Here is a 13,031-nt window from a genome sequence, read left to right as displayed (position 1 = left end):
CCTCGAGCTCTTGAATGGAGTTGAAACTGTTGGTTTCCTTAATGCAAGTAAGTTTTAAAAATACTATGGACCTCTTACTAAAGAATCCTTACGTGCTTTCATATGACAAGAAAGCCGGCAAGGAAAGGGCCGCTCAAAAGAAGACCCAAGCCTAGGAGGAGGCAAGGGAAAGACAAGCCAAAGTGTAACAACGATGAGAAGAAAACCTTAGACTTGCTACACAAGCCTTTATGGGAGAAGTTGAAGGGTAAACAAAGGAGCAAATAGTGCCTACGAACATCCAAACAATTGCCTAGCCCTTATGGTAAAGTGATTTTATAATGTATTACTAAATATGTTGCAGACTAGTCACAATCTAATTTTTTTCCTTCAATGCATGGAACCAGTTGGAAAAACCCCAACTCATAGATATCTCCTTAAAGGTGAAAGGTATCCATGGTAGAAATACCAAGATTCTTGGGCTATTACAAACAGCGATATATTGTGTGATGACAGAGAAACTGGTGGCAGAATTCCTGGTTATGCCTGCCAGAATATTACCTAAACCAATAATACTTGGTCATACATGGATGAAGGTTGCAGGATGTATGATTGACTGGTCGTCGAGGTGTGTCTCTATGGGTGAGACCACAACTGAACAATCTACTCATCATAAACCCCTACCACCTCTCAGTATTATTAAGGATTGCAAAGAGGAAGAAGCTTCAACAACCAAAAAACGTATGGAAGCTTCAACACCCTCCACTTCTACTTCCAATATTCAAAAACTCTTTCCTTTTACCTCCACACAACATCATACACCTGCATATCAAAAGAATGAACATATTCCATGAGCTACCAAGTGGCAAACCAAATCTACTTGGAAATAGGTTCCTAAGGTTTCTCAATCCATACCACTTCAATCGACCAAGAAAGAAGGACTTCAACACAAGAATCGGTGCAGGAAGTCTAAATTACAAGTAAGGAGAACGAAATGAGGTTTCCAAGACCAATGCCTTTAGTCTAACATTAGACGGTAAGGTTGTGGATTGGTACGAAACTCTCAGGGTTGAGAAATGTTTGAACTTCATCGCTCTTAGGAGATTGTTCTTGAAGCAATTTTTGTACATGAAGGAGTCTTATGGGGTGTAGCTTCACAATAGCTACACAAAGCCGAGAGAAGAAGAGGAGTTAGTTAGAGATTTCATTAGCCATCTCAATCATTTAAACTATTATTGCCTTCCACATGAACTCTATTAGAATAATCAAGTGCTTGTGATAGATTCATCTATGGGCTTAAACATGAAGCGATCTATAATGGCTTAGTCATTTTAGAGGGATCAATACATGGGATGAAGTCACAAAAAATGCCATCCAAGTAGAAGATAATCTGACCGCCAATGGAGCCAGAGCATCGGATTCCGAATCTGCTGCTTCTCCGGAGTCACGGGACATAGCACTTCTACAGTTAAACCCATTTCTAAGGGTAATCCTTTAGAAAAGATGAATTTCAAAGATTTCATGAAATCACTTCAATAGTGGATGAAGGGCAATAAAGCTCCAAAAAACATACATATGTATCTAACGAGAGCTTCAATGGTGCTTAATCTACCGACAAGGGCATTTGACCAGTGAGTGTCCACTCCTAAGGGCACACTATAATGGAAATTGTACGTTTTGGACATTATGGTCATGAGGCTTCACAGTGCTGCACGTTATGGTCATGAGGCTTCATAGTGCCGCACATGTATATAAACCCTTGCTAATGATTCTTCTAGACCTCAGTAGTTGGCTTTACCAGCTCCATCACAGCCACAAGCCATAATGCCTACTACAACACCTCAACCCAATGCTGAGCTAATGACACAACAACCTATTGCAAGGAGATATAAATGCACAAAATATGTTATTAAATCCAATAGTTTTGGGACCTTAACCTCGAGGATAACACCATTGAAGCAAATAGTTTTCAAGGGACCTTTTGAGTATCCAAAAGATAAGGTTGACTTGAACAATGCCCTAGCCGCAGTAGGAAGAGGTCGAGACATCAACAAATCTAATGTCAAGAGAATGCCTCTTCAATGCTATCATTGTCAGGGACCACACCAAGTCTCTGAGTGTCCCATTAAGAACCAATCAATCACCCAAGTTACATCTTCCAATGTGCCACCTACAACCTGTAAAAATCATTATGACATAGGTCATTGGATCAAAGATTGACCAATGAAAATGGTGGTTGCAAATCAGTAGAATGGTCCTACCATCATACCTCTCAACATGAATGGAGTGGGTGGTCAAACTTAGAGATCAATTTTGAGAGATTCTAACCCACCTATGAATGCAAGAACAAGACTCATGACTCAAAACACACCTATTGTAGAAAAGAAAATAGAAAACTAGTCTACTTCCATAGCAAGATCTAAAAAGATGAAGGGCCATAAAAGGAGGTAGAATGGAGAAAAAAGAACCAGTGAACTTAGGAACACCTAACAAACCAGTCTACATGAATGACATTGATGATGAGGATTCAATGGACACATAGACTGGTTTTTTGAGCAAATTAGAGACACTCAAACAAAAACTAAGGAGACCAAAAAGGAAAGGATATAGGCCCTCAAGAATGGTCCTAGGGCCATTCTTCCATGGCAATATTTCAAGCACATTCTACATGCTATGGACACTGTAAAGCACATCATGGATGGTAGATTGGCCCTAGGGTCGTTCTCTATAGAGATTGGCCCAAGGAAAATTCTAAAATTTACCAATGGTTGACACAATGGGAGAGATTGGCCCAAGGACCATTCTAAAATTTACTAACAGTTGATCAAGGGAGTGAAGAATGGCCCTAGGGCCATTCTCAAGCACATTGTGGAGGTAGAATGGACCTAGGGCCATTCTAAAGTACATTGTGCTTACAAGAATGGCCCAAGGGCCATTCTACCATGCATTCTAAGTTCACCAAGCACAAAGTGCGTGAGAGGAGAGTAGAGACCGCCATTTGGGAGGTCCCATATTAAGAGTCATGATGTTCACTGTTGTTGTGGCTCCGCCATGGCTACATCACAATGCACACCTTTGCAATTCAGTTGTGTTGCTGCAATTACCACATAACCACACACACACAAAAAAAAGGCTTCTCTCTCTGTCTAACTCTACTAGCTATAGACAGAGTGCTCCTATTAGTAGCTGCTACTAGTGAAGAAACTCTCCCTCTTCTCTATGCTACTGAGATTAATTATGCAATTCAACTCAACCAAAATAGACTAAAAGAAGAGAATACCTTTTTCCTTAACCTCAATGTAACACTTAATTACTTTGCGCTATTGAGCTGAACCTAAACTAGGAGAGCTAGACCTAAGCTCTGATACCATGTTTAGAATCATGGATCAAGCTCTCCTAATGATAATCAACTACCTAATGGGATGCTAATCCTACTCTAATGATAACCCAATTAACATGACTAATCTAAGGTGGGTGATACCTAAGTGAACTCATGATGGTGAGTGTGTGCTAATTAAATTGCACTCAAGTTAATTAGAATCCAAGATAGATTAACTTGAACACATAAAGAAACTTAAGATAGGTGCAAGAGATACGTTTGCATTGCTTGAAATGACCCCCTTTTATATGAGGTGAGTACATGTTGTCTTTGCTTGCTCATGTGGAATAACTTGACTAGGTGACTTGGAACTCTAGCATCACTCATTTCAACAGCACACAAGAGCGATGAATAAGGCATAGATGGAGAAGCATACCTTGATGTATAAAAAAAAGATCGTACATCCCAGTACAACTGTGAGCCTTCTAAACTATCCCAAATAGTATTCCAAGTACAATCTTCTATCTTCTAACGTTTGTAATATATGATTAACATTTATATATTGTCAAACGAATGTAGTAACCTGTGAATAATAGGATGAGTACCTTGTAGCCACCCGAGAGAATGACCCCCTTGGTAGATACCTTGCCTGCAAATGAGTTCGAACACAAATGGAGAACTGCATTTTTTAAAGATAAGAGAAAATGGAGGCATGCTACTAGTCGACTAGCCATGATTGCAAACCCTACATTTTGAGTAAGAAAGCTTACACTCTTCCCTCTTTGTCCTTTTGGTAGGCAATGACATATTATGGTTTTAATGTTGCGGTTTGATTTTGGTGTTGTGTGTTATAGATGACTAGTGCAACTAAATTGGGATAAGAAACTAGATTGTTTGATGGAGGATAGGCTATAGAGCTTAGTATCTAGCTCATTGCCAAATGATCAGAAAGTAATGATGTTAGATATTTTGATTCGTAGAGGCTCCAAGGACTTACAAATCCCAATGAGTAAGTAATAATTACTTCCCCTATTTTCTTGATATATACAAAGCACTATATTTTGTATTCATAACAATTTGAATGGCAACGTAGCAAATGAAAGTTTATTCAAAGATTGGCTAAGAAGAGAAGTCATATGGCACGAGATTGGAGTATAAGGTGTGGCAGTCCTTGTATAAATAACTTATAAGTACAAAATATATTTTTCAGATACATTTAAGGAGGACATCGCTGATCTCAAGAGATTTTATTTTAGGAAGCTATTTGAGGAAATGGTGGGATCCCTAAAAAAACAAGGTGTGGTAGCTTCAAACCGTGCTATCATCAAAGCTACTAAGTGTGCTGTGTGTTAGATGCATAACATTCTAGAGAGACTACTTACCACTTTATTGTTCTCTTATATTCGTAATCTAAATGGAAACAATTATATGTAGATAGATTCGTAAGTGTCATACTGAGAAATATATTGCAACTGTGCGTGCCATCATAAATGAGTGGTGTGATCCACAACATGAGAGCACAATGTATACACAGTAACTTCGAGAACTTTCGGATGTAGGGATATAAAGAGATGCCCATTATTTCTCTTGACTTTCCAAATGGAAAATTTTCCAAGCGCGAGAAGGAGATGAACACTTGGGCTTGTAAATCAAAGCAATCCAAGATGGTATGTACTATATAATTAGATATTTTAGTTCTATTTTTATATTGTATCTTATATCTTTTCGAATCCGGATTTAGATTGTGAAGACTTGAATTCTACATGACCAACCACATCTTCAAGACAAGGACAAAGGGCATATGCAAGATCAAGGTGCTGATGAAGATGAAGAGGATGATGATGATGATTGAAGGGAAAAAAGTGCCAAAGAAGGATGCCACGAAGGGAGAGGAAGAAGCAAAAGCACAAGGGGAAAAAGATGACTCTGATGTCTCTGCATCAGAGTGTGACAAAAGCTATTTCGAGGATCATACTCAACAACTCAAGGCAACCCCAAAAGTTGACAAAGTGGGTCATGTAGCAACATGGGCAAGGCACTCTTTTACTCGTGATTGATTAGTTTTATTATTAAATAGTTTGGATATACTAACGTACATGATTTAGTTATGGGTCTAGAGATGCTTAGCAAGTGGTGAGGGGTTTGATTATTACATAGTTGTAATACTAATGTAGATGAATAAGTTATGGAACCAGATAAGCTTGGTAAGAGGTGAAGCGCCAAATGTACCATTACGACATAATAATCCACCTAGCCTAGGTATTCTGACACCAATCCAAATGAATTTGCTAGGTATAATTTTACTAAATAGTAATGACAATGTAATGTATTTATGTAGTGCATGCACTTACAAAATGTATGCTTTGTAGAAGTGTCTTGTTGTATGCCCTTTACAGTCGTCCTCTCGGTAAGATTCGTGAGACCATCCTAGATGAAAATGGCTCTCTCATTGTCATTGGTACTATAAATCAAGTGACAACCATGATAGCGCAGGAGGCCGAGAAATGTGGCTTCGTATTAGACATCCTGGGAGGAATGTGCAGTGTACAACGCAGATCGGAAAGGCAATTGGACAAGAGGTAAGCAACACTAACCATAGAGGTGCTTATGATTCTCATAAAATGTTGCCATTGAACATCACTTTCTTCTACAATAAATCATCTCATACTCTTGTGTAGATATACACCCCCGTGCTGCTACCTTCATGAGCAAAGTTGGAATAAACCATGCACAACCTTTCTCGCTTGATTTTATATCATTGATCCTTGCACTACGATGCACTGGGAAAGATGCCCAAATGGGACAACATGGCAAGGTATGGTATAAACATATAAGTTCTCCAAATTATGGGTGTTCCATATTATGTGGAATTTAGAGAAAATGTTTTTTTTGTAGGTGTATGTCAATGTGGATATGAATTTTGGGATAGCATGTTGAAACATCATGCAAAAAGGGCAAGTGATAGTAGAGCTTTATATAGGATGCGGAGATTGTGCTATGGTAGTATGCAAATTAGGTATGAAAATTGTTTATATTGATCCCTAAGAGGACGTTGTGGAGAGTGTCTTGATGAAGATATCATTGTAGTGCAATGAACATATTTGCTTACGAATATTCAAGTGATTGGGTTTAAAAATTGTTTATGATTGTGTCATGATCTTATTTTACATATGAAAAAAGAGAGAGAGAGAGAGGGCGAGAGCAATGCATGTTGGGGTTTTGTAATAAGATATGATTCATAGTTTCAATAGTGTTTGTGCTCAACATGTCATACAAAGCAATAAAGAATTGATATTTTTTATATTGTGTGGATGAATAAGGTAGTGTCAAGTTTGTAGACTAGATGGATCTGTACACAAAACATGAGTTAAGTGTACTGTGTTGAGAAATGAATGATAAGAAGGATTAGAAAAAATGAGTTGGCAAAGGGAGAGAGAGTGTGTGATAGACTACTAATGAAACAGACGAGGAAAGAGGGTTAAGGGTCATGGTGGAGACAAGGAGGAGGGAGGAAAGAGAGAGTGAGCAATGAGAATGATAGAGAGAGAGAGAGAGGGAGGGAGGATAGAGAGAGTGAGCAAAAAGAGAGAGAGAGAGAGAGAGAGAGAGAGATGAGAAAGCAAAGAGAAGGAGAGAGAGAGAGAGAGTGAGTGAGTGAGAGTGAGAGTGAGAGTGAGCAAAGAGAAGCATAGAGAGAGAGAGAGAGAGAGAGCAGGATGATAGAGAAAGTGAGCAAAGAGAAAGAGAGAAGGAGAGAGTGAGTGAGTGAGCAAAGAGAAAGATATAGAGAGAGAGAGAGAGAAAGAGAGAAAGGAGAGAGTGAGACAAGGAAGGAGAGACAAGGGAGAGAGAGAGAGAGAGAGAAGCAAAGAGAAATAAAATTAAGTGTAGATAGAGAGAGAGAGCAAAGAGAATATATATATATATATATATATATATATATATATATATATATAGAGAGAGAGAGAGAGAGAGAGAGAGAGAGAGAGAGAGAGAGATACAAGGGGGAGTGAGACAAGGGAGAGAGAGAGAAAGCAACGGAGAGATGTAAGATGGTTGGAGAGAGAGAGGAGAGGAAGAGAAGATGGTAATAAATAGAGAGAGAAAGGGAGGAGCAAGGTTGGTAGTGGAGGGAGCTGAGCTGGGCTAGGAGGTGGTGGTAGGAAAAGTTAGAGAGAGAGTGTTCAAAGTAGAGAGAAAGGGTAGCCAAGAAAAGCTCCCTCCATCGAACTCCCTCGGTGGACCATCCCTAAAATTACAGCCCAAGAAGAGTTTATAGACGAACATATGTGAAGTTTAGAAATACACGCTCATGTATTTTGAAGGAAAGAGGCTCATATCTTATGAGAAGGGATAGATTGTAATTGTAAATAATAGGCATTACTAAGTACTACTACCTTTGAGCTTTCATGGGAGCTAGTTCATGATCCTCCCTGTGTGGATTATGGCATAGCGTCCTTTGGTATAGATTAGACCCATACCTTTGTATCTTTGATTTTATACCTTTGTATCTTTGATCTTCATCTTGTTGATGCTATGCGCATGCCATGGATCTATGGAGTTTACATATTTTTCCTATTTTCTTGTGATTTCTACAATTTATTGGTTATGTATTTCTATCGGTCTGGTGGTATTTCCCAGAGTGATGTAGCTAGCGGTCATGCAGACATCGCGAGCACGGACCGAGCGGTTGTGGAAGAACCACTTGACCGATCCCTCTCACTGCTCCGACAACCGGAACACCAAAGTAAGTCCCCTTTCTTGCTTTAAGTAATTGATGATGCTCTCCTTCATTGGCCACTCTGCTGTGTGCGTGTTACAGACAAACCCAAGGGCCCCGTTTTGGGGACGTTGGAAGATGCTTAGCTTAGAGGATGCACTGCCTCTCTTGGAAGACGGGGTGCTGCCCCAGCCTTCCGTTGAGGACTTTGCATGCTTCTTGCACAAGTGCAGGAAGGAGAGAGACCGAGGGCATGTACTGCGCTTGCATGCCTACATGCTCAAAAGTGGTCTGGAAGCTCATACATCACTGGGGAACTACCTCATCCCGATGTTGGTGGAAGTCGGAAGCATGCGCCATGCCCAGCAGATTTTTGACAGATTGGTGTATCGGCATGAGTGGTCTTGTTTATTCGCTCATCACTGGTTATATCAAATGTGGGAAGCCACCAACATGCTCTCACCCTGTACCAGAAACTGCAAGAGGATGATTTTGTGCCCCCGGAGTGGGCATATTTTTGTGGCCTTACTCAAGGCTTGTGCCAAGCTGAAAAGATCTGGAAAGAGGCATCAAAATACACGCTCAGGTTGCCAGAACAGGGTTGCTCGACAGAAACCCTTTTTTGTGGGCAGCGCCTTGGTCGATATGTATGCCAATGCGGCTTGCTTGCAATAGCACAGCAGGTGTTTGACAAGCTTCCTGTTCGAGATGTCATCTTGTGGAATACATTTAATCACAGGATATGCTGAGCATGGGCATGGTGAAGAAGCACTCAAAGTGTTTTGAATGATGCAACTTGACGGCGTCTCCCCAAGCGCTGTCACGTTTGTTTGTAGCTTGAAAGCTTGTGCCAGCATAAAATCCCACAGAAAAGGGCCAAGAAATACATGCTGAGATTGAAAGACGGGGGGTTGTTGGAAAGAGACCTTGTTGTTGGGAACACTTTGGTGGATATGTATGCCCAAGTGTGCTTGCTTGCAATAGCACAGCAAGTGTTTGACAAGCTTCCAGTTCGAGACATTATTTCTTGGAATGCACTAATTACAGGATATGCCGAATATGGGCATGGTGAGGAAGCACTGAAGTGTTTTGAGCAATGGCAACTTCAGGGCTTCTCTCCAGATGCTGTCACACTTGTTTGCAGCTTGAAAGCTTGTGGCAGCATAGGAGCCGCAGATAAAGGTGGAGAAATTCCATGCTGAGATTGAAAGGCAGGGTTTGTTGGAAAGAGACCTTTTTGTTGGCAGCACCTTGGTTGATATGTATGCCAAAGGTGGATCACTTGCTAAAGCACGGCAAGTGTTTGACAAGATTCCAGTTCGAGGTGTTGTCTCATGGACAGCACTAATTGCAGGATACGTTGAACATGGACATGGTGAGGAAGCACTCAAGTGTTTTGAACAGATGCAGTTTGAGGGTGTCTCCCCAAATGCTGTCACATATGTTTGGAGCTTGAAAGCTTGTGGTAGCGTAGGAGCCACTGACAAGGGCGGAGAAATACATGCTGAGCTTGAAAGACGGGGTTTGTTGGAAAAGACCTTGTTGGGAACACCTGGTGGATATGTATGCTAAATGTGGCTCAGTTGCTAAAGCACAGCAAGTGTTTGACAAGCTTCCAGTTCGAGACATAGTCTCTTGGACTGCATTAATGGCAGGATATGCCCGTTTTGGAGAAAGCGAAAATGTTTTTCACATCTTTCACAGAATGATAGGAGAAAGTATAAAGCCAAACCTTGTCACCTTTGTTGTTGTTCTCAGTGCATGCAGTCGCATAGGTTTATTTAAGAAGTGCCAGACATACCTTGAGGCCATGAGCAAAGACTACGGCATTGTGCCAACTCTTGAGCATCACACTTGTGTGGTTGATCTCCTTGGCCGTGAAGGCCAATTAGAAAATGCAATAGCAGTGATGCCGTTCTGTCCTAGTCTTGTGGCGTGGCAAACTGTGTTGGGTGCTTGTAGAAATTGGGGAAATATCGAGTTTGGAAAACAGGCCTTTGAACATGCAGTGCGTTTGGATGAAAAGGATGCTGTAGCTTATGTCTTAATGTCTCACCTCTATGCAGGTGTTGGCTTGCAGGTGGAAAAAATAAGATGGAGGTAATGAGAGTGTAAAAACAAGAATGAAATAGGCCAGGACATTGTTGGGACTGACGACACCACCAGAATTCTTCATTCATTTTCTTTGGGGGTTAGTACACATTACAAAAGAGAAAGTTTTGAAGCAAACCTAGAAGACATTTGTATCAAAATGAGAGAGGAAAGTATGACTTGAGTTTGCATTGGGTGTTGCAGGAAATCTCTGATGATGCAAAACAAGATGTGTTATGTAGCCAACGTGTGCCTAACCCACTGGTATGGGTTTGCAACTCGGACAGTGGTGCCGGGTCAACCCCACCCCCCCACCTCCCCCCCCTCCCCGCGCTGGTACTCGGTGGTGTTGTGGCCATGGCCACAAGTTCAAAATTGCCTTCAAACGGCCAAGAAAACTTCCTCCAGGCGGGTATCCCATATCGCAACCACAAGTGGATTTACTCAAGTAAAAAAAAAAGGATCTGTTATGTAGGATCAGTGAGAAGTATGACTTGAGTTTGCAGTGGATCAGTGAGAAGTATGACTTGAGTTTGCAGAGGGTGTTTCGGGAAATCTCTGATGATGCAAAGAAAGATGTGTTATGTAGCCAAGGGGTGCCTAACCCAGTGGTATGCGTTTGCAACTCGGACAGTGGTGCAAGGTCAAACACACACACCCCCCCCCCCCCCCCCCCCCCCCCCCCCCGGGTCTGGTACTCGGTGTTGTGGCCATGGCCACAAGTTCAAAATTGCCTTCGGGTGGCCAATAAATCCGCCTCCAGGCAGGTATCCCATATCGCAACCACAAGTGGATTTACTCAAGTCAAAAAAAAGAGATGTTATATAGGATCAGCGGGAAGTTGATTATCACTAGTCTTTTTTTTTTTCCCACTGGTCTTTGGCCCAAGATCCTCCCGTAGTTACCAATTCTTCATCACCCGTAGGTGCTTAATTATCTGCCTGTAGGCGATGCCGCCGAGGAAGCACCAAGGAGGGTTTTGAACCCAGGACCTCTTGGTCCTAGGCAAACACCTCCATCACTTGAGCTATCACCTCATTGGCAATTATCACTAGTCCTTTAATTAATACATCCAAGGGACACCCACACAGATGTCCAAAATCTCTGGGTTTGTAATGATTGCCATTTGCCTATGGCAATCATGTCCAAGAGAGCAGCAAAGTATTCGTGTTAAGATGCAAGACGTGTTGATGTTTTTAAGGAGGTAGCTATTGCCCCTTCCACTTGTAAATCCGATGCAGTTTTGATTTCTGTTCTGCTCCCAGTGTGATCATTCTCTCTGGTTTATTGTCGAGTTGGCATCATTGGTAATTATGGCAATTATGTCCAAGAGAGCAGCAAAGTATTCGTGTTAAGATGCAAGGCGTGTTGATGTTTTTAAGGAGGTAGCTATTGCCCCTTTCACTTGTAAATCCGATGCTAGAATCATCAGATGGCAGTTTTGATTTCTGTTCTGCTCCCAGTGTGATCATTCTCTCTGGTTTTTTGTCGAGTTGGCATCATTGGTAGCTGGGTTGTCTTCAGATTTGCCTGCCAAAAGACAGCACACGAGGTTAGTTTAAAAATAAGGAACAACATGAACAAATTTAATAACTCGTGTGTGTGTGTGTGTGAGAGAGAGAGAGAGAGAGAGAGAGAGAGAAGAGAGAGAAAATTATATTAAACGTCTTCAAAAGACCAAGTGGGTTTGTGAGACCAAAAGTGATACAATAATGTCCATATAATCTCGTTGTGGTACAAAAGAAAAGAAAGACGAGAGCTATGAGCTGGGAATGTCAAATCTGAAGCATACGATACAAAATGGGATCATCATCATCATCATACAACATCTGGAGCTAACCCCTCGGTAGGAGGTACCATCAAGGATATCAAGCATGGGGTAGCGTGTATAAGGCTTTGCAGATCCGCTAGGTGTGGGAAGGTGGCATGTGCCTCTCCAAGATCGCCTCAAGCTAGGGCTCATGTTTGTGTTGCTGGCGAGGTCCAAGGAGTTCGGGACGTTGGGCTCGTTGTAGTGCCGTCGAGAGAGAGAGAGAGAGAGAGAGAGAGAGAGAGGGGGGGGGGGGGATCTTTTGCTTTTCAAGTAAACCACAACAAAGCTCTTCGAGCTGGGGTTGATGTTTGTGTTGTTGGCAAGGTCCAGGGAGTTTGGGACATCGAGAGAGAGAGAGAGAGAGAGAGAGAGAGAGAGGGGGGGGGGGGGGGGGGGGGGGATCTTTTGCTTTTCAAGTAAACCACAACAAAGCTCTTCGAGCTGGGGTTGATGTTTGTGTTGTTGGCAAGGTCCAGGGAGTTTGGGACATTAGGTTCGTCGTAGTGCTGTCGAGAGAGAGAGAGAGAGAGAGAGAGAGAGAGAGAGACGTCTTTTTCTTTTCAAGTAAATCACACGTTGTTTTTAAGCCAACCTAGCATGTCCTTGGGTTCAGTTCACTTACGAGTGTCCCAACAAAGCTCTTAGTATATTCAATCATCTTATTCAAAATATTAAGCAGTTTTTTTTGGGACCAGATCTTGCCAAGTGTCCCTAATCCTTATTCTCATGAAGGAACTTCAATAGATCTGGTGGTAGATGTGTGACAACCAGCCCAAAAGGCCCCCATTATATCACCCAAAAAGTCCTCATTATTTACCTAAAATTCTTCTCTTTTCCTCTGTGCTGGCCGACAGCTGTTTTTTTGGCTGTCCAGCACTACCTCTTCTTCTCATCAATGAAATCAACACGTCATCAAGCCAGCGCACCACCTGCCCAACACACACAGCAGCAGCCTGGCTATCATTCTTATCACATCATCGACAACCAACTGTATGGCATATTGATCAACGCAACCAACGATCAGGAGCCGACGCTATAACACTTGCGCAACACACACAATAGTAGCCGGGCAATCATCTACATCATTCGCCTGAACCAATACAACATAT

General features: G+C 41.8%; 2 protein-coding genes across 4 annotated transcripts in view; one reads left to right on the top strand and one right to left on the bottom strand.

Annotated features, from left to right (window-relative positions):
* The first annotated feature begins 7,803 nt into the window (after nt 1-7,803).
* On the top strand, nt 7,804-10,248 carry LOC147627280 (uncharacterized). 3 transcript variants are annotated; one of them, XR_015268478.1, is made up of 3 exons: nt 7,804-8,045; nt 8,121-9,736; nt 10,099-10,248. XR_015268478.1 is itself a non-coding variant. In XM_086815912.1 (2 exons), the coding sequence occupies exons 1-2, from the start codon at nt 7,959-7,961 to the stop codon at nt 8,691-8,693; spliced, it is 660 nt and encodes a 219-aa protein (XP_086672038.1). In that variant the 5' UTR covers nt 7,804-7,958; the 3' UTR covers nt 8,694-10,248. The 3 variants fall into 3 exon arrangements, 1 of the variants encoding a protein (XP_086672038.1); XR_015268477.1 differs by having other exon boundaries at nt 10,085-10,248; XM_086815912.1 differs by having other exon boundaries at nt 8,121-10,248.
* A 559-nt stretch (nt 10,249-10,807) lies between these two features.
* The window catches only part of LOC147627276 (tRNA-specific adenosine deaminase TAD1-like), a 96,409-nt gene continuing 94,185 nt past the window's right edge, over nt 10,808-13,031 (bottom strand). Inside the window, exon 11 of the transcript XR_015268474.1 lies at nt 10,808-11,639. The gene's annotated coding sequence lies outside the window, so the exon portion shown is untranslated. The remainder of the gene's footprint in view (nt 11,640-13,031) is intronic.

Source organism: Cibotium barometz, chromosome 21 (genome assembly GCF_041138505.1).
Source record: "Cibotium barometz isolate CiBa-2024 chromosome 21, ASM4113850v1, whole genome shotgun sequence".
NCBI classification, from domain to species: domain Eukaryota; kingdom Viridiplantae; phylum Streptophyta; class Polypodiopsida; order Cyatheales; family Cibotiaceae; genus Cibotium; species Cibotium barometz.
Note: the sequence above shows the minus strand (reverse complement) of the source record. Positions and strands in the feature narration are given on the sequence as shown.